This window comes from Phalaenopsis equestris, unplaced genomic scaffold, assembly GCF_001263595.1.
Source record: "Phalaenopsis equestris unplaced genomic scaffold, ASM126359v1 Scaffold000829, whole genome shotgun sequence".
NCBI classification, from domain to species: domain Eukaryota; kingdom Viridiplantae; phylum Streptophyta; class Magnoliopsida; order Asparagales; family Orchidaceae; genus Phalaenopsis; species Phalaenopsis equestris.
In genome coordinates, this window is record NW_018165269.1 from 40,426 (window position 1) to 63,533 (window position 23,108).

Below are 23,108 nucleotides of genomic sequence, written 5' to 3' on the forward strand. Positions count from 1 at the left end.
GATGTTTGCTTCATGATGACAGACCAAGAATTCCTTTAGATGTTCCTCCTTGATGAGTTTCTCCAAAAGGGCTTCAATAACTTAATAACATTGGTGTCATAAACGTGATTGAAATGATACAGGAAAATTTAATTTTTGCCTCCCCTCGAAGGGCCATTATTGGCCTGCTATTGTGATCCAGTGGTTCCTATTCAGGCCTTTGAATCCTGAGGGAGTCAAAGAGCAAACTCCTAATGAAGTGAGGAAGTGAAGTTAATATTGTTTCCAGCAAATTGAGCATCAATGTGGGCTTGAATGATGAAGGCGGTCACGACAACGTCTGGCAAAAAGATTGGAAAGTTTACTAGCATGATGAGCAATAGAGTTGTTTCTATTGTAGTAGGTGCTGACATATTTAGAGGATAGCAGTCTTTTCTATAAATATTAAAATTGCCTAATGGTATTTTCTTTTCTTATTTTCTTAAAATAGGGTAATTTAATAATTAGAGGCCTAGGGGCTGCCTATGAATACCCTAGTGTTATATTAGGAAGGGCTCGAATGATGAAGGCGGATACTACAACATCTGGAAAAAAGATTGGAAAGTTCACTAGCATGATGAGCAATAGAGTTGTCTCTATTGTAGTAGGTGACACATATTTAGAGGATAGCAGTCTTTTCTATAAATATTAAAATTGCCTAATGGTATTTTCTTTTCTTATTTTCCTAAAATAGGGTAATTTAATAATTAGAGGCCTAGGGCCTGCCTATGAATACCCTAGTGTTATATTAGGAAGGGTCATTTATGACAATGCTGTTTTGTACCATAACTAGCTCTTTTGTATGAAAAGCACACACTCGCATGCATGAACGAATGAACAAATGAATGTATGTATGTAGGTATGTATGCACACACACAAACAAAACAACGTTTTTGAAATATTAATAAGAAGTGTACTAAAAGAGCTAAGAAGATAAAATAAAATAGAATCTAAGATGAGAAAATAAACGTGAGTAGTAACAGGAAAAACTAGAAGATAAACTTATAGAAAAAGTATGGCAAAACAACTACATCAAAACTCTACGTTAAACCCATTAAGAATGACTACTTTTAAGCAGCAGCAATGTAGTGATATCTTCTTAGCCAAGTGTTTCCCAAAACAATTTAACTGGTTAAAGAATAGAGTAGCCAATTTAACCATAAGACTAGACTTTTTGAAATAAAATGAAATAATTAGCTAACATAGCAATATCGTACCAATAGAAATCTCCTTGCCGATCATGGAAATTAATTTTGAAATCCCCAGCCACTTCCGTAAGTCCAGATTCACCAGGCAATGCAAAGACCATAATTCCTTTCTTTGGTGCACTAAACCAAAAATCCTCAGGCTGAAAAGACAATAAAAGGAGAATGGAGTGGCAAAGAATACCATAATAGGAAGCACCTTTAATTAACCATGCAAAAGTGGAACGAGCCTAAACAATAGAAGAAAATTTCTTTTGCGGTTTCACCCAATTATTTTGTTGTTCCACCCAAATTGTATCCTGAAATTGTAAATCAGCCACAAGAACCTACAAATAACATTTCATAGCATAAAAAATCTTACATAGTTTGTTATTACTTATTAATTAGTTGAATTTAGCTATCAATGAATTACTGGTTTTAGTTTAGTTGTCTTTCTCACCAATATTGTTACATTCATCAAATAGAGAGAGCATTTCTTCAACTTATGCATTGCATCTTCAGTCACTCCCAATATCAAATTACCTTCTCCATTATCATCATCCTATTTTCTGACATGAATGATTACATCATGGTGTTAATTATCATCATATCGTTAAGTTTAACAGAAGAAAAAGTACCGAAGCATTCTTAGATTGGTGAAACTCAGCTTAAAGCTAAATATGATAGTTTTCACACGTCCGGTTTTCAGAGAACCAGATGTGCTAACTCTAAAAGCTGGTAGAACATGCTGAAACCTTTTGGAATAAAAGTAGCTACGAAATTGATTATTTAGGCTATTTTCCAGTTTACTTTCAAAAGCTAGCATAACAAGAGATTATACCATCTTATTATAAATCAGAAAATCTTCATAATGTATCTGAGTTCTATTGATTAGTTTGAAATATTAGCTCACAGGCATAAACCTTGTAATGGGTAAGAACATCCTTAAATTATTTTGTACAACTTCATTGATGACCCTCAAACTCCAGATGAAGCTTACCAATGGGCAAGCTAGCACGGAAGTTCCTAGAGAATGTTTTTCTAGGTTCATTAGACAATTGCCTAATTTCTTTACGCCAAAGGCTAATGCATTAGTCCCTCAGTCTTTAGTCCTGAACCGCCCGGAGCTCAACTAACACAACCTAAGTTGATTCCTGATCCACTTGAGTTGTCAATGATTATGACCCTCTATCTTAAGAGGAAGAATTTTTTTTAGATAAGTACTTCATGCTAGAACGAGAACTTGAACTTGATCCTAAGCCTAAAGTGTCTAAATTACCTAAATTCCTAGGCTTTAGCCTAATCGGCTCAGATTTGTTGATACTACTACTCTGTCTATTATATTGATCTATAACAAGTGATGTAGCACATCAAATTTATAATTCAAATCAACCAACTAAATCCATTACAAAAGCAAGAGCAAAGTCCAAACTAAGAATAATTCCATGAACAATAGGTTTTTTTAGAGCCCGTAGCAAGGCCTATAGTTTAAATTATTTAAATATAATTTTATTTTTTTATTTTGAATTTTTTTAAGCCCTTAAAAACATGTATGGTTAGCCACCTTCATGAAGGAGCGTGAAACCTCTCCCTTTTTTCCTCTAATTTTTTTCCTCCAAAATAAAGAAACTCAAGGGTCATTTTTTGCCTATGTATAAGAGTCGATGTGTAGTAGAACTTTTAGTGTCCAATGGAATCTTCTAAATGAAGAATTGTTCCTCTTTTTCTTGTGCCTTGATGGCCTCAAGTGTATTTTTTTTTAATTATAAAATCATCATTTTATTGTAAGTTTAAATATTATCATCTCTTAAACACCTTCCCCAAATCATCTTACCGTCTTCCTCTATATACCCTAAGCCTACTACAACATCAGCCACCACCAAACCCAAGCCTCAGAAAGAACCCAAAACCCAGTTTGTAGCTCTCAGCCAAGCTAGGTAAAATTAGGATCTAGTTTTGTTTTGTACTCTCAGCATCCACTTAAGCTCCACCAAGCATAATCATGTACAACATAACAAAATTACACATTTTAAGCTAACCCTACAAAAAAATTTCAAGCCATTTGTACTGCTAAAACTCGTTTCCCAAAGAGATCATTCAAATCAGCTCAATTTAGACTAGTTTTAGCATTTCTATCAACCCTCCAAACCACTAATCATTCCATCATAGACACTGCAACACTTCTTAAAATATTAAACTAAAGATCTAAAGCCATTTTAGCCCTTAATTTTACAAAAAGGCTGCCATCTACCATCATATTTGACAACAGGGCAATTTTAAAAAATAATTTTGATCAAAATTTAATTCATCAAGAGAAATTGTCTTGTGATGAACTTGCCTCCAAAAGCTTATAAATCCAGCAAAAGAGTTCAAAGTTAGTGAATTATTCTTAAGATGTACCTAATTCATATTAATAGCTCAGACATCTAATAAGTATATTTCTTGAAAATTTGTGGTGCTATAATAAAATCCAATAAGTGAGTCACACCAAATTTCCTGGCAAAAAACTCATGTGAACCGATCTTAAAATCGTAAGTGAAAACTTGGTCACTTTAAGAAAGCAGAACATTATCATGATGCAAAAAAATTTTATATAACCTGCTTTATTTTTCATGTTACTGTTTATGAGAAATTAATTAATTAGAAAAAAATTGGAATCTTAAGAACTTAAGGCTTAAACATATAGCAATTTTTATTTATGTTTTTTTTTTTTTTGGAACATGATGAACAATACTTAAGGACATGCGTAAAGAAATGGGTATAGTTAAAGCTAAAAGGCAATTTGTCAAAAACGTCTAAACTATATAAAAAAAGATTGACAGGCAAAAATTCTTCGTAATCCCCTCCCCCTTTCACATCACCTAAAAGCTCTTTTAGCTTGGAATTCATCCTATTTTTGCTTCTATAATTTAGCTTTCACTCTCTCATCTATAAAACATTTTCTCACTTCTTTCTTTTCATGATTTTTTTAAATCATATCATGGCACACAAATTAAGATGGACCAAATGAAAACTTTAATTTAAGAGATATTTGTAATAATAAATTCTTTAGACTAAGGACACATGAAAATGACACAAACCCAAAAACCAATTGAGGAAATTAGAATCCAAATACAGTACTTGAAATATTACGTACAAGCTAACCTAAGCCATCTTAAAAATAATAAAAATAGTGCCCCACCTCCTGCCCAAAGTCACTTGTTTTCTGATCTCTCTCTTCATTTTTTTCAAATCATATTATAAAGAATGAATCAATTTCCTAAGACTAAATTGAAAACTTGACCAAAATAATTAATTCATTAGACTAAAGGATGCATGAAAATGCCACTATGACAAAAGAACTATTTCTAGAACCGATATCAAAGTCAGGAATGAACTTTAGTGCCAAGGTTAAAAAATGGACTTAGAATGTTGAAAACTTTAATGAATGGCTAAAGAATGGACTTGAAGAAATTATCCTCAAAAGAATGTTGATAACTTTAATGAACCCTGTATCAAAGTTAAATTGAAGCTCTCATCCATGATGGCTACAAATAATTAATATTTCCAGAATAAAATTAATAAGGCATGCCAATGTTCACTGGACCAATACCTTAGCCAAAGAAAAGAGATTTAAGGAATCAATCTCACCGGAATTAAGATGAACGAGATGTTAAAAATCAAATATTGTCCAGAGCATCATGAGAAGAAGTAACATACGTAGTTTTTGAATTTAAAGCTATATAAGCTCTTTGGATTTAAACATTTGAATACTTTAATAGACACGTGCTAGGTCAAATTGTGCTGACCATGATTGACAATTTCTCAACAAATTTATCATTAGATTTAAAAAAAAAAGTTAGGAATGAATGAAGTTATTTGATCCAAAATCTCTAGAAAAAGTCTTCTAATATGCTTTGCTGGTAGAAAATTAAAAACATGTTGACATGAGGATTTTCATCCAAAAGTTGAACCGGTTTGGCTAGAACCGATTCAGTTGAGAGAGAGGGCTAAGCTGGCCCTTTCCCTCCCTCCCTCTTTTCCTTAGGTGCGAATTTTCCCGCCTTCCTATTTTCATTTCCCGTCCATCCCACGTTTATTTATATGTGCTTTTAGGTCTTAGGGGGGTTTCAGTTTTATGTTATTTCTAATTTCAGATTTATGAGGACAGCCGATGGTGTTCTGTTCTTCCCTTGAGGGTTGTATCCAACGGTTAGGGTGGTGTTCTAGTTGTATCCCGCTCCCCGGTGGTGAATATCTTCTCTGACTTCCACCTCCTCCTTCCATCCCATGATCCATTCCCACTTCCCTACCAAGCCAGCCCCTTATTCCTACATGTTGGATAACCCAATCCCCTCCAACAGGCCTTTCCCTTTCCGTCCCCTATTCCCCACTCCCGTAACTCTCTTTCCTAGTAGCAAGTCCCTCAACACCTGCTTCTACCCAAAAGTTTCCAGCAACCTCAAGTGCTCATCCTGTTCCTATAAACCTTCCTATTTCCACGGTCTAGCCAAACCCCCTCCCCATGCTATCTGCTGACTTCAAGCTCCTCCTACTCCCCCTCCCTCACTACCAAGTTACAAAATGCTCTACCCTTGTCCCCTCCCTGCTACAGTGCTCAATCACAACCATCCCGCCAGGCTATCCAACCGGAGTCATCCCTTCGTCGTCGCCCTAGGGTATCCCTTTTAGGTTTATTGTATTTTATTTCTAGTCTTGGAAAGTCATCATTGTAACATTTAAATTTCAATAGTAACGCTGTATTTTTGTTATGGTTTAGGTTTCCTCTAATATCATTTAGTATCAAAGCTAGCCCACCCAGCAAACTACCAAGTTACAAACCACTCTGCCCTTGTCCCCTCCCTGCTACAATGCTCAATCGCAGCCATTATGTCAGGCTATCCAACTGGAGTTCATCCCTTCGTCGTCACCCAAAGGTATCCCTTTTATGTTTATTGTATTTATTTCTAGTTTTGGACAGTCATCCTTATAACCTTTAAATTTCAATAATAACATCTTTATTTTTGTTGTGGTTTAGGTTACCTCTAATGTCATTTGGTATCAGAGCTGGCCCCATCCTAGGGTTTCCTAGCATCCGACCCAACCCAAACCCTAACACCATAAAAAATTTTCTTTCTTATTCTTGAACCTTAGTCATGCCACTAATGAGTTGCATGCCTGAGCCTACCCGAAAGGAGATACAGCCAAAGATCCGCTGACTTCAATGGTGGATTACGGACATTGAGAACGAAATTCAAGGGGAGGTTACGCTCGATCGTGTTTGGGAGAGTTGAAGAGGGGAACGAGAAGATATGAAGATAAAGCGGGAAATTCAATGTTAATTTTTACTAACTTACTACCGCCAAAAGTTGCACTCTAACTTTCGAAGTGGAGAGAAAGCAGCACCAAGCGAGCCCCCTTGCTACAATCCAACAAAACCAATCTGCAAGTGTATCATAGCCAGAAAATGTTGCAAGTGACACAGATTTAGACATGTGGAAGCAGAATGCACAACTAAGGGAGTGATCTACTTCACCGAGCAGAGTGTCATGAAAAAGTTGGGAAAAGACACCACAGGCATTAAAGGCGGTGAGGATATAAACGAGGAGTACCAGTTGTCAGTCGAAGAGATGAATGATGATCACGAAGAAGATAAAAACTTGAGAGGATTCATATTTTTCAACCAAGGAGAAAGAAACACCACCAAATCCAATTGACCCCGAGACAGAGATTCCAGTTGAGGTAACAATCGCTACTCTAGAAGGTAGTGACTCTAAGGTAATGGCAGCCAAGCAGAGCATGAGATTATGGTGCCTCGAGCTAGCATCTTGGAGACAGTGGGAGGAACATAAGCAAGAATGACCTTGGATGTCTACAAAGGTTATGAGTTTGAGGAATCAATATCAGATACAGGTCCACCCTAGATAAGCGAGATGCAGATTTTTAACATTTATAGACTCCCTCTAGAGTTGCCTTGAAGAAGGGAGGTCCAGCATGTCAGAAATGAGGTCATTGTGTTTCATGTCGAGAGCATTACATGTAGTTATTCGGAGGTTACTTTCAGTTCAGCATGGGACACCTTGTCAGATGTTCAGATGGGAGAGATGAACCCCAACTTTGTAGTGGCCCCAAGGATTATCCGAGTCCTATCAGTGGAGAAGAGACCTCTTCTGAGGAGGAGCTAGTGAGAGTGGCACAGCCTGCCACAGATTTCAACCCAGAGCAGATTTCTCCTAACATACTAGCCTATCAGTTGCACCCAACCGACTATGAGGAATGGAAGAAGCAAGTTACAACTGGATGATGTAAAATCTGGCTCATGGGGATACTCGTCTTGCTACAATTCAAGCTCAGGCCGTGCCAAAGGTGGACGGATATCTTTTCTATCAAAATGTGCATTGGAATGACAACGTCTACTTATACGACGTACCAGAGGAAGCCTACCTATTTTCATTTCCCACCCATCCCAAGTCTATTTACATGTGCTTTAGATCTTAAGGTTATTGTTTTATGCTATTTCTGATTTCAGATTTGTGAGGTCAGCCGCCGACATCCTGTTCTCCCTTCGAGGGTTGTATTTGATGGTTAGAGTAGTGCTCCGGTTGTATGGTGGTGATTATCTTCTCCGACTTCCACCTCCCCTTTTAATCTCGCGATCCAGTCCCACTTCCCTACCCAACCACCCCTTTATTCCTCCTTGTTGGATCGCCCAATCCCCTCCAACAGGTCTTTCCCTTCATGTCACCTATTACCCACTCCAGTCACTCTCTTTCCCAGCCGCAGCTCCCTCAACACCTGCTTCAACCCGATATGTTCCAGCAACCTCAGGTGCTCATCCTGTTCCCATAAGCCTTCCTATTTCCAAGATGTGGCCAAACCCCCTCCCCACGTTGTCTGCTGACCTCGCACACCTCCTACTCCCCCTCCCTCACTACCACAGCCCCACTACTTTCCCTCACAGCCGCCCAACAAACTCCCAAGTTACAACCTGCTTTGCCATTGTCTCCTTCCTGCTATAGTGCTCAATCGCAGCCATCCAGCCGGATGTCTAATCGGGGTTCATCCCTTCGTCATTGCCCTAGGGTATCCCTTCTATGTTTATTGTATTTTATTCTTGTCTTGGAAAATCATCGTTGTGACAGTTGAATTTCAATTATAATATTTCTATTTTTGTTGTGGTTTAATTTCCTCTGGTATCACATGTCTACTTTTCTTTTAAGATCAAAAGAGTTCATCTTATAAGTTTAGTGTTATATCCACTCCACTTATTGGAATGACTAGTTTGCCCAAAACTCCTCATGAGAGTTTTTAAAACATTAAGAAAAAATTTATTTCAAATATCACAAAAAGGGCCAATACAAAATCAATGTAAAGCTCAAATCACTTTCATATAAAAAACTAAATACTATAGATGATGTACAAAAAGTTTATGACGACACACCTTTTGAAAGAAAGATCTAATTGAACCTCTATTTAATGTGTGTGAATGCTTGATTGTAACAAAAATGAAATAAAAGTTTACAGAAGACCAATATTTTTAATATGTTATCTGCTAATGATAACATGTGAAAATTATAAATAAAGTACAATAAATGTCATCACAAATCGCTCTATTATCAAATCCAATCTTAATTCTAAAACTACACTCCAGATATTTTCAAGTTAATTGGATCAGGCATACATCTTTACCCATCACATGTGTTTCATTCTTATAAAGAGTGACAATTATGAAAACAAAATTTAGTCGTAATCCTTGCACAATTCTAACATTATTAACTACTAATAAAGATGAAGTATAGATGATCTATAGATAGTTAAACCACTAAAAAAATTGATGTCATATATAAAAATTGAATCTCTTGATTAGATGACATGTTAAATTTAATCTTAGAGGAAGATTTATTTATAAAAATTAATCTAAAAACTAGTTATTACGAAGTTACAGTTCAATCAAAAAGGGAACGAAGAACTAATTTAAAATCATTGATTGACTCAATGAATTATTGGTGATGTCATTTGAACTTTTAAGTGTCGCTAGCATTTTCTTGAGATTAATGAACAGTATTCTCTAATCATTCATAAAAAAATTGAATTATCTAAACCAATACTATCTTGATTTTTAGCCTAATTGAGATGACCATCAACAACACTTCAAACAAGTCGTTGAAACTATTATGAAAAAAAAGTGCTCTATCAACTTGAAGAAGTGTTTCTTCTTATAAATCGATGCAACTTTTTTAAGATCTTTTTTTTTTTGCTAAAATAAAATCTAATCATCCTAAAGTTCAAGTAATCTTAAACTAACATTCACCTAGGAGTTCCATCAACGCACATAATTTCCATGTTCTAGCTATTTTTTTACAGAAATTTAAATCAATAATTTAGTACGGTCACTGCCCAGTCACTAAACTTCGAAGTAATAAGTGAAACTTCCAAACTTGGAATTGATAAAATTTCAAGTTAAAAAAAAAATCATCTAGTAGTTTTCTAAGAAACTAAATGAGGCAAAATAATGATGTTTAACTTAAAATAGAGAATTTAGATAGTCATCCAAACTTCGAACACTAGCATCAATATTTATAAATAATTCATTCATGCCCCAAATTCATCAATACGTAATGAACATTAAGTGATAAACATGCCAAATGGATTGAATTTCTCCAAGAATATTTCTTTGTTCTCAAACATAAACCTAAAGTTGAAACAAATCTACTAATGCTTTATCTAGAATGACTTCGACCATCCTTCTCTAAAACTCAAAAGTTTAGAATTTTGATGATTTAGATATGAAATTTTCATTTGTCTTGATTTTCGCTTGATTTACTTTGAACACCAGATAAGCTTTGAGCTTGCCAACAACATCCTCTATAATCAATGAATATCGGAGGAAAAAATAATTTTTTATTCCTAAAAATTCAAATTTTAATCTTTAAATTGCATTTAAGTATTTTAATCTCTAAATTATATTCCAAAGGAATGGCTAAACATTTTGCCAAAGATAAAACTACTTGTTTGGAGAATTTGATTCAAAAGCAAACAAAAAAAAAATTTGGTTAATATATCGCTCTGTCTATTCCTTGTAAGCCTTAACAAGATCTCTCCATGAATTTCATCTTAAGAGTGTCCCACAAAACTTGAAGGCGTGACAGCATTTTAGTGAATTTTAATTAAAGATGTATCATTTCCTACTATACTCCAAAACCAATGATGCCTCACCTTGTTATGTTATTTTTTAAGAAAATTGTATGATTATATGACATTTGGTCCAATTATAATGTTCAATTTATTTCAAATTTCTAAATGCATTGTAGAAATTATTAGGCACTAAACTAAAATTTTAATCTACTTTTCATCCTCAAACTGATGACTAAATTGAGATGGTTAATACTAAAAGTTGCTTGTTAGAAAAAAAAAATTCAAGAAATTGAGACTTGCATTTGCTTATATTTAAATTTTTATACAATAGTATTGTTTCCAAAACAACCAAAATCTCACTTCTTGAGATGAAGTATGACTAGAACCCTAGATAACCTATAGATGTAACCAACCTCTAATCTCACGCATTCTCTAACTCTACATTTTTACTGACCAGATATTTTCAAAACTTCCATGATATCGTAAAAGGGTAAATTTTATAAGTAATAACAAATACACTTTTAAGAAAAAACCATAATAAATCAACAAAGGAATTTAAGGTAAGAGTATATTTTGTTCGTATCCACCCTAAGCTTTAACACACCACTAAGTTCAAGTGATTACATGCAAGGGCTTGTGTGCCATTTAAAACTATTAAAAAAATTAGATCCAATTTATTGTCTTGATTTCCGTGTTGATATGCTAATTTTTTTTGTTATTAATGTGAAAGATATTATATCATATAAGATTATTAAAAAATCTCCACTTATTTAATTTTGACTCTTGGTAGAAGATATATTTCCTTATAAAAATGACTTTATCATTATTAAGTATCCAATGATTAACGATAAACCTCATTTTTTGGTTTATTGGAAGAATAAGCCTCCTGTAGATGACCCCAGGCTAACTCCACACTGACTTGGAGATCCTAGCATCATAACTGGTAGAAGTCCTTTTGAAACATCAAGCGAAAAATTCAAAGTAAGTCATTGAACTCAGTACAAGAGGAAGAGCAAAGGCTCAAGAAAGAACAAGGTTATAAATGACAGCCTGTTTCAAAGCCTATGATAAAGCTCAAAATTTAAATTATCTAAATGTAGTTTTATTTTCTTATTTTACATTTTTTAAGCCCTTTGAAACATCTATGGCCAATCATCTTAATAAAGGAGAATGAAAAATAAGTATACTAATGAAAATATTGAAAATCTCCTTCACTAAGTGGCCGCTCTTTCTTCCCAGTTTCCCCCCATTTTTTCTTTCCAAAATGAGAAAAATCAAGACTTATTTTTTGCTTATAAATAGGAGCTTATAATAATGAAATTTTTAGTATTCAATGAAATCTTTTAAGTGAAGATTGCTCTTTTTTTTTAGAATCTGCCTTGGAAGATTTCTTTGGTAAAATAATGTAATTATCATTTTATTTTAAGCTAAAATATTCTCATCAAGCAAAAGCCTTCCCCAAAACATCTTGACAACTTCCTCCACATCGTAAGCCTACTCCAAGGTCAAACACCAACAAACTAAAGTATCACAATCACTTCAAAAACTAGCTTGTGGCTCTTGGCCAAACTAGGTAGGAGTAGAACCTACTTTCGTTCCCTACTCCTCAACATCTGCTTAAAATCTACCAAACCTAACCATGTAATCTATATAAAAATTACATCCCAAGGTAACCCTACATAGGCATTTCAAGTAATTTGCACTCTAAAAACCCATTTTCAAAAATGGTTTTTTAAAATATCCAAAGTAAACCAATTTGAACTAGTTTTAACATCTCTACCAATACAACCCTGATTAAATAAAGATCCTTTGTCATTTCTAACCCTTGATCTCACAATAAGACTATTCACCGCCATCAATCAATATGTTGATTTTCCTTTACCTTGGCTTCAAATTACATATTTTTTTCATTTATATTTCCATTATGTATGCGAGAGAACTTACATAATCTAATATGTGTTTGTAATGATAATATTCTTAATACTATAGCTTTTGTTTTTATTATTTCTGCTTACTATCATGTCATGGGCATAATGAAATGTAATTTGATTTTATTCTTGCATGCATAATAAATATCATGATCTTTCTTGACTATACCCACTAATAGTTTCTGCAACATACACATAACCTGGAAAACCCTTAACCATATTTATATCCCTCCCTTTCTTCCATTGGCATATAAAGCTTCAGAATGTCGCACAAGTTCAATTTGTGAGATGATTATTCATCCAACCTAAAAAATTGAGTTTATATTTAAAGATAGCATTCTCTAGAACTTATAGCCTTGTCTTTAAACGTTCTTGCAGATTACATTCATCATTTTCAAATATTACTCAATTATTTATTTAAATGATAGCCACCTTAGGAGATAACCAATGATCTTGTTATAGTATCATTTTCATCATTAGGTCCTTCACTAGCTATCAATTTGATATAAAGGTGCATTATTATTGGCATTAACCTTAGGTGATCATCCTCCACAGCTTTAAGATCTTCACGAACATGGACCTCCAACAATGATTTACGGTATTGAACAAAAGCTCGTCTCAACCCCCCTCCATGGTTAACTTGTCAGGAAAGAGATTTTATACTTCTGAGAATGATAGGGGACTTCCACGACCAATAACATGATCAATCTCTTCTAGCATAACTTGTCATTATTCAATTTGTGTTGAGAACTATGACCGCCCTTTATTTATTTCATCACAAGCATCCAAGAGAAATGCCAAGCCCATTATAAAATAAGAAAATAAAGTAACCACTTCAACAAGAAGTTTATAGAGTTTCCTTTCAACCTGATATATTATATGGATTTAAGTAGTTAAAATGCCAAAGCTCCTATCTCTTTCTCCTAACCTAATCACTCCTCTCTCTCTCTCTCTCTCTCTCTCTCTCATTCCCTTTATTTCTACCATACCTTCTCTGTCTGAAGGCTTTAAATATCATCAGTAGGAAGCTAATAAAACATAATCAATCTGTAATAATCAGCAAGCAATCATTATAGCAAACTAAGCAATGTCCTTTTTAAACAAAGATTCCTAACAGCATATAAATTAATTAATTCCAAGGTCATTTCAGTTTTTGATTAATTTACATGAAAACTATGTTTTAAAATGATTCCTTCAAAATTTGCCTATGCTTGCCATTATGAAATAAAACCAGAACGAGAAGTTTAAATTTTTAGATCTAATGTGCATCTTAGTTGCTAGTAGTTACACATAAATGATGTCAAAAATATTATAGCACAAATAAATATGAATGGTGCAAAGTGTTGTTGCCAATCAAGATTGCGTAGAAGTTATATATTTTTTCTTTCAGAATGCAAATATGCCTAAAATATGAACAAGCCTAAATCGCAAACAAAAACTTGAAACAAAGTAGCAAATAAATATACTGTTTAAAAGTACAAATATTGAATTAGTATAGCTTGAATTACCAATAAGTCTTTAGTCCTGGGATGCTTTTTTGTAGAAAAGAGAATACCTGGATAAAAATGCTTTAATCATATATCTTCGGAAAGTTCACGAAAGATTGAGACAGAGAAATCACAATATCAATCTACAGTTTAGGGTAGAAGTTAATAGATGGCTAGCATCCCCTTTCAGTAGCAGCCAAAAAAGAAAAGAAAAAAAAAGAAAAAAAATATTGTAATAATGAAGATTATTCAAGACTTGAAATCAAACAAAAATAAACAAATCCAGCAAGAGGTCAAAGAATTTTATCGTAATAACACGTCATACTCAAATTGATGTCGACAATGGGGAATACAAAAAAAGTTGTTTCATGTTAGTCGATGTTTTCAAAACCTTTACAATTGGATCCTCGAGTGTTATGATGCTTTTCAATGGATTCCTTCAGAGATTGATCTTTTAGAAACTCTCCAGATTCATAAATGCCCTTAACTAAAAACGCAAGTCCGTGGATGTAGTTGAAACAAACAAGAGATCACAGCTGGAGTTCCATCATTACACTTCACAACTCATTCTCCAATGAAAAAGCAAGCTATTTTTGTGTTTATGTGGCATGGAAATAAAGGCAACAAGTTATTGATAGAGGGCAAATTTCTCAACAAAATAAGCTTAAGTTCCAATCACAGCTTCAGATGAGTTCATTGATAAATTTCATCTACTGTTTTCACAGGCATTGTTTTTTGTTTTCAATTATTTTAGAAACAATATGATGGCATCATCCCCGAGGTTCTGCACAATGTTTGCGCACAATAATGTACTTTGTTCAATCTTAGTTTTTGATGATTTTGAGGTTTTTTGTTGATGATTATTTTAACTTTTTTGATTGGGCTCAGCATTGATTTTGCACAATGTTTTCTCAGCATTGCATCCGATCTAATTTTTCTTAAGGAACAAAGAATATCATTACCTAACTATTAGGTTAGAAATTATTGAGTAGCTATAAAATATTAAGTAATTTAACCTTCAATTTTTTATCATTTGTTACATTTGATTATGATCAGGCACTTAATGAAGTTACGTCTCAATCCAGTTGTGCACATGAACTATATAAGCCCTTTCTTAACACTGGCATTCTACCGTGTCGCATGGCCACTTTCCATTAATGCTTTATCCAACTAGACTTGTAAAAATCAGATGTCACTCACAGTTTTTCTAAAGACAACCAAACCAATGCCACCTCACCTGTCATAGCCTTCCTCATCTTCTAGCTCTCTTCCCGTCCCTTTTCTATGCTTGTCCTCCACTCTGCCACTACTACTAAGATGATGGCCTCCCTTGAAAAACCCACCACCGAGAAAACCCCCCGCCACAATTGTCATCATAAATCCCTTCAATTTTATGGAAAGTATGCCATTGATACTCCATCCACAGCCTCACCATCGTTATCCTTTGTATAAACTTTCACTAGGAAGAGCAGAATCCTTTAAAGGAAGATTTACATACATACCACTCAATTCCTATGTATTTACATATCTAACATCTAAACTTAAATTTTTACATCATGCCACCTTAATTATGCATGAAAGGATGTATTTCACTTTTAAAAGTTTAAATGATGGTATTATTGATGTGATATGAAAGATTTGATGGTATTAATGTACAAAGTATAGGTGTTAGATATGTAAATACATAGCAATTAAGTGGTATGCATTCAAATGCACATTCAAATAAAAAAAAATTTGTTCACTTTTGTGAATATATTTCGTATATTTGGATCAAATATACAAAACATAAAAACATAAACCCAAACCCCATCACCCCACCATGCAACAACACATCTCCACCATGAACAAAGACTTTCACGTTGCAATCGCCAACACTTATATGTACACAAACCCATCAAATACAACAAAGACCACCAACCCTCCAAAAGTTTCCTCAATTAATTTGTCCTCACGTTCAACCCCTACTCTATGGTCATCCTTATCGACAGAGAATTCCCTACGCCCGCCCGTAATCATTTCATCCTTTTTTTGTGCTATGTTTCAAGGCTCTATAGCTGCAATGAATGAGTTGCAACAAGAAACTGCAAGTTTATAGACTAAGGTGTTTGGGGCAGCTGCAGCTAAATGAATAATCTGCTGATAAGTAGCTAATCCCGATAAGCTGCTGATCAACAGCTTATCCTGATAAGTTGTTGATCAGCAGCTTATCTGGATAAGCTGCATGGTTGTTTGAAAAACAGCTGATTTGCAGTTGTTTGTGGATAAATAATCATTCTGCCCCTATTAAATAATGTTGTTTGCAATAGAACTGTCTTGGCAATATATTAGATACTAGAGAAGCAGAAAAGTCATACAAAATAGGAAATAAACCAATGAAATAACACTTATCATTACTCAAGCTGTCTTTTGTTGATTGTATTTAAATGCTACACCTAACTATTTATATCTTAATAAATAAGTTTCACCCACCAAAGTTATTATTTCTAAACTCACACCTGTTAATTTTTTTAATACTTTGTAAGTAATCAATTATGCATCATTGAAAGAAGAGTTCCCATATTCATGATTCACATAAGGGTGCTCAACGTTATCACTATTTAATTTACTTAAATATTCATCCCTTTTATTATCATTTAATTATCTCTACCATCATGTTTATATTTCTTGCAGCTAATCTAAATACATCAACCTCTTCTACTCAAGCAGACGGGCTGCAACACACCCGACACGCAAAGATTCAGATTCATGAATAATCAAGTAACTCCTTCCGCAACAGAAAGCAAGCCACAAAATTAAGATCAATAAAATGACACGCACATCAACCAAAAACTGCATTGATATCCCCAAAACTACGCTTATTTAATTTACGCTAAAGAATTCAAAAACCAAATCATGATATTCCTGTCATGAAACCCCACTCACTGCACATCCTTACCAAATTGACCATAAATTCAAAAGCAGAAACAAATCAAGAACCGCATAACCACAAGAAAACGAATGAGAAACCTCTTAGAATACCTCTCGGGCTCCATCATCGCTGTGATATAGAAGAAAAACCTCTACTACTCTTCTTATCTGCCTTGAACTCTAGGGTTTCGCTCAGTGCGTTCGAAGATTAAAGGGTGAGAAGACGGAGCGAGGAGACGGAGATTAAGGCAAAAACGAGGGAGAGAGGCAAGGGAGAATAGAAGCAACTGCAATCGAGCGGGGGAGAGTGGCACGCGAGGAAATAAATAGATGAACATAGATGGAAGTGCGTGTCGCGGGGTCGATCCCGCATCCCACGTTATTATAAAACTTAAACCGTGTTTTCACTGTCGTAGTACAAACGCACGAAACAAACTACAGGCTGGCGTTTTCAAAACCCCAATTGCAGTTTTAAGCTGCGCCAAACGGACTCTATGAGAGCACTTTCAGACCTTGAAATATTCAAAGTATAATCAAGGATCATGAATATGCCATGTGATTCAACTTAATGGCTATTTTTTATAGACAGTAAATTAAAGGTGCAGTTTTTAATACAAACAATTAAGTTAGAGAGCCCAAGCAAATGAGAAGCCCTAAGAACCCGATTGCAGAGTTTTTAAGAATATGGGGTACCTTGCAGTGACCTTCTAACCTTAGACCCAGGGAATTTATATATATAATTTAAAATAAGGGTCATTTAGATACAAACCACCCTATTCGTATGTATTTACATATCTAACAACTAAAATTTAATTTTTACATATAAACCATCCAAATCCTTCACATCACATAAAAAAATCACAATTTTAACTTTGCATAGGTAACGTGGCGTGTATGTAAAAATTGAACTTTAGGTGTTAGATATGTAAATACATATGAATGGTGTGCTATTTATGTAAATCATTCTTAAAATATATTAAAATGAACATACCACACTCCCAAAAAAAAAAAAAAAAACTTTTTGCCGCTTCTTTTTTCAATCTATAAACACAACAGAAGAAACAAAACAATGGCATCCCAGTGCAATCAAGCAATGAATAAAATAACTTCAGTTAGTAATTGAAAGAATGTCTTCACCATTGCTAACTAAGTTAATACAATAATATGTAAATAATGTGATTACTCCTAAATATCAGGGAGCTTCCTGCAAAGAACTTTATCCTAGCACAGCCAAATGATAGTGATAACATTAACGTTTAAATAATAATTGAAAGTATGGCTAATTTGATTGCTTGCAAATAGAAAAGTACTTCTAAAAATAATGATTTTAGTTTTTTTGGTCATTTTGTGGGCCAAAAATAAAATAATTATGTTTGAGAATTTCTAGTAGGTTGGTGGAGTTATAAAATCAAAGTTTGTTTATGAACTTAACAAGTTTCACCCATGTTGAAACAATGTTCTTCAACTTCCAGTAATCATACGAACCAAAAATTAAATTAATGTAGTTGTATAAGAACATTGATGAAAAACCTCAAATAATGAGGCGATTAAAAAAAACTTACTTATTAGGAATAAAAATGTCAGACAGAAATAGATCACAGAGAAAAAAAATTGTGCCCATCCCACTTTTATCATTTACTTCGTACTGACAACGTATTTTTATGCCTCAAGGATGATGCCAAAAAAAAATTAACTCCATTATAAGAGCTATTGTAGACAAAGCTGTATCACTAATAAAATTTTCAATTTTTTTTTGGATTAATTGACTGAATAATCCATATGTTAAAACAGGCTAATAATCTAAAACATGTGCACCTTTACATCTGAATCTGTTATAATGGCATAAACTAGATTACTAAATGATCAGGCAATGATAATGTTTTAATTATAAAGCACTAACATCTTGACGATACCATTGTGATTCGAGACAGTAATTGAAGGTCTTATCCAATAAGGGCATCTATGTAACCGAAACCCCCTTAGCATACATCTGAAAAAATAAGTTACTAGTAAATAGGTAACATTTTAGCAGAAATAAACAGTAAAGGTCCCGAAAACTAAAAAAGCAACTTAAAAAGCATTAATTACCTACGACCTGGTTGATTTTCTCCATTGAAATATGTTAATATGCGCTCAAAATATTTGACATATCTCTGAAAAGAATTAAAAATTAGAAATTGCTGAGAATTACTCTGGGAAACTGAGAATTTGGACAGAAAGGTATAGACTAACAATCTGACTTGGGAGAACAAGACCCTTCCCATCTATGCATCTTTTCTGGTTGTAATACTCGATTGACTCCTCAGCAGTTGGGAAGAACTGCAAAATAGATGGATATTAAATGCGCAAATACTAAGATACACCATCCTGCAATCACTGTGAGAAGAATTTAATAATAATAAATGTTGGCAAATTTACATACATAGTACACAATTATTATGTATTTACATATCTCACAGCTAAACTTTCATATTTACAAACATAGTACTTTGGTGCTTTAAACCTACGCATGAAAAGGTGAATTTTACTTTTAGGAAGTGATAATAGTGCTATTTTTTATGTGATATTAAAGATTTGGGTGCTCTGTGGGTAAATATGAAAGTTTAGGTATGAGACAGATAAATACATAAGAATCATGTGCTATGTATGTAAATACCACAAAAATATTTTACCTTCAGATATAAAAGAAGGCTAGATATCATCAAGCCTGTCCTTGCCATACCAGCTTTGCAGTGCACAACAACAACGTTTTCAATGTCTTCCTTCAACCAGTTATAGGCACTTTGACAAAATAATGTCACAAGTTCAAGTGGAGGGCAATTATGATCATCAAATGGGAAACAAGCAACCTAAGTTATGGAAAATATGTCAAATCCACAGAACATAACAAGATTTCAGTTAATTCTAGTACAATAAAAAATACAGAATTTCAATCAGAAATGAAGATAAGAAATGAGTATGATGCATTTCCACCTATGAAAACAAATGAAAGTGCAGTTCTCGTTTTGAGTAGTCTATCATAAGAAAATATAACCATGTATGGAAGGAATATTTTAATTTTTTATTAAATCGAGAGGGCTAAATGCATAGTTGGATTCTTAGTGTTGGCAGCCAATGAAGCATGAAAATGATGATGAGATACAAGATACAAGCAAAGAACAAGCATGAAAGACTAAAACACATAAAACAGGGGAATAGATAGAGAATGCATCGCACATTTAATGTCTCATATCTTCCACAATGCATGATGGCATTCATTTATGTATAGTTGTCACTGCTCTTTATTGATGAGCACGAGATAAAAGTTTATTGAGCCATTTGGGATCACTGAATCACTTTTTTTTTTTTTTTTACTTTGTTTTCATTTTGATATACATATTTGACTATTTGATTAAAGTATGAATATTTTTAAAAACATCCAAAACACTTAAAGGTTATTTTGAGTGTTTCCAAAAACATGTTAATTTATTTTTAGAAACAAAATATTAAAACATGTAAAACAAAATAAGGGGCCATTTGGGATAGCTTTTGATTTTTTTTTATTTAAATTTTGATTTAATAAAAAAATGTTTAGAATGATATAACATGTTGGTTGTTTTCAAAAACACTCAAAACAATTTTTGTAAAAACAAGAAAATTTGTTTTTAAAAACAAAAAATAAATACATACAAAAAATATACTAAACAAATATATTTAGAAAAACCATAAAATAAAAGCAAAAAACAAAAATAAAAAATAAAAAAGAAAAGTGATCACAAACAAGACTTAAATAAACATGTGTTTAAAAATAAAAGAAAAGCAAAAAATGATCCCAAAAAAGCCGTGTTTTCTGATTCATACGGTTTGGTAAGATCATCTAGAACCTAATATCATAATAATTTGTCTATATTTGGATGGCTTTTGCCAACAACTTAAGAAAAAAAAATGTTCCAACAATGCATGACAATAAAATGTGATATGCATGCACAAACCGCTTTAAAACGATAAACAAAGATCTAAAGGGTAGACACTGAAAAGAAAACGTGTGATCTTAAATTCTACTGGATTAAAGTGGTGAAGAGATCCTTCGTCCACATTAATGAATTATAAAACTTTTCACAACAATAATATGTTAAACAAAATGAGCCACCCAGATAATGCACCTGCTTCCAAAGAAAACTTCCAATTTGCAATTTGCTTAGAAAAGACACTAAGATATTGTTACCTTGCCCTCAAGTAGTGATGCGTCATAGAGCCTCTCTGAACAAAGATTGTATACTTTGTACTTCCCCTGTGAATATAAAGTATAATAAGTAAGCAGTCCTTATCAGAATGATACCTGAATACGTCATAACTGATACTTTGAAAGTGAGAAGCAAAAGAGCAAACAATTAAAGTTCAAACAAATTCAATGAAAAAGAAAAGCTTTGTGAACAACAATAATATTGCATATTGACCATTATAAAATAGCAAATCAAGATAACATCTATACTTTTTATAAGAAAAATGACAACTGTTGGCTTAGAATCTAACTCAGATAATAACAACAGAGCATATTACTATCTAATACTATATATTCACAGCTCCAAATCATAACATTGGCAGCAGAAATACAGCTATCAACATAACACATATAAGGAGCTTACATTGATCATAAATTGTATTACCAACAAAAAAAATGACAAAAATAACAAATCAGTGATATAATATTTCAAAAATAGAAAAGTTATGCAATACAACATAATTCAAAGAACACCACCAAAATTCAATGCATTTCCAAACAGAAACTTAGAGATTGCATTTAAGATTAATCTCATGTGTACGGGTTGGATTGTAATAATCATTTTAGAAGATGTTACCAGAAATAATAAATTACTTATAACCAGTGATGTATATTAAAGAATAAAGGATAAGAAGTCATTTAAGTAATGGTTTCCTCATAAAATATTTATGGAAAAGATCCCACAATGAAATATTTACAGAAAGAGACAAAATGATGGAAAGTACTGGGGTGTAATATTCTTACATTTGGAGAAATATAGATTATAACAAATATAAATCCAACAACTCAATAACAACCAATAAATGTATTAACAAAACGCCAAGATGGAATAAATAAATAATAAGAACATAAACTTTGCACAGTGATTCCATGTGTTTCGCTACAAGCTTTACACTTTAAAAAATGCAAAGTATTTAACAACCTATTATTGGTCTACAATTCACTATTTAAATACAGAAAATGGCCACCTATTAAGACTAGGTTTAAACTTATTGAAGGATAACTAAAGACTCCATAGATTTAGAACTACAGGCATACAAAGCTGTTTTTATACATAAATCCTCACTACATTACTGTTACCTTCCAGCTCCACCTCAACGTCAGTCTAATTCATGCAATGCATTCAATTTACTAAAATTTTTATCAATTCTACTTTAGATGGATTTAACATTCACTTCAAATAAAACTAGTTAAATACCTCTTCCTTGAAAACACCTACCCTCAGTTCTATAAATTACAATTTTATCAGTCCACACACTGCAGAAAATTGACATGTGTATATAAACGCCAATGATATTTGTGGTGGTCTTAAATAATAAGATAATATTATTGGAAAGTAGCACACATACTTCCAGCGTCATCGGTACACCAACATTGCAAACATTGCCAACACTTCTAGCCACCATCCTTCCAAGTTGTATTTTATCATAAGAACAACCTCCTGTTCCTTTTGATCATAAGAGACACGAGAGCCCGTACATGGCGTAGGAAGATGATCTCTTAAATGTAAGAAAATTGGCCATATGATTTAAGCCTATACTTCTTATAATAAAAAAGAGTAAATTACAATTCACATACCTTTTTTACAAGATACTGGAGAAGAAAAGTCATACTTGCAAAGCTACCATTTCCTTTATGCCTCTTATGCCATAATCAAGAAGAATGATCTTTGTAAAGCTCTTGATTAGTATTGGAGCAAAGAATTGCTTCATAGAAATTCTTTCATCAATCTTGGGTCTTTAATCAGATGTAAATCCAAAGAAATTCTTGATTCTCTTATTAGTAGAGGTTGTATGAAGTTTGATGGCTTTTACTTTATAGCAAATAATTCGACTAAAAATATTTGCGTCTCCATTAGTAATACGAAGTGATGCAGTACAAAACTTTAAAAAGGCCAAACCAATTCACAAAGCTCAATTAGCCATAGGAAACTAATTAAAAGTCAAAACATGCCATATCAAATTTGAATCAAGCCTATTTCTATTTGCGGTCAATTTTTTTTTGTTTATCATTTGAATTATTTACTAGGTTTTATATTTATTTGGATAAGAATATATTTAAATCTGAATGTTTGTTAGAATTGGATAGGACTAGATTTTCACTAAAATGTTCAGTCATATCCTGGTAACCCGGTTTCTATAACTAGAAAACCAAGATGTGAAATTAACCATTATTATAGATTGATGATTGAATGAATGTAAACTATTTG

General features: G+C 33.3%; 1 protein-coding gene across 1 annotated transcript in view; it reads right to left on the reverse strand.

Moving 5' to 3' along the window:
• LOC110031476 (phosphatidylinositol 3,4,5-trisphosphate 3-phosphatase and protein-tyrosine-phosphatase PTEN2A-like) overlaps positions 1 to 23,108 on the reverse strand; it is a 114,317-nt gene that overhangs the window by 16,763 nt on the left and 74,446 nt on the right. Inside the window, exons 5-11 of the mRNA XM_020734685.1 lie at positions 20,843 to 20,908; positions 19,311 to 19,487; positions 18,871 to 18,957; positions 18,727 to 18,791; positions 18,552 to 18,628; positions 13,753 to 13,799; positions 1,190 to 1,366 (exon numbers count right to left, since the gene is read on the reverse strand). Of these exons, the coding sequence (XP_020590344.1) occupies positions 1,190 to 1,366; positions 13,753 to 13,799; positions 18,552 to 18,628; positions 18,727 to 18,791; positions 18,871 to 18,957; positions 19,311 to 19,487; positions 20,843 to 20,908 (696 nt within the window). The remainder of the gene's footprint in view (positions 1 to 1,189; positions 1,367 to 13,752; positions 13,800 to 18,551; positions 18,629 to 18,726; positions 18,792 to 18,870; positions 18,958 to 19,310; positions 19,488 to 20,842; positions 20,909 to 23,108) is intronic.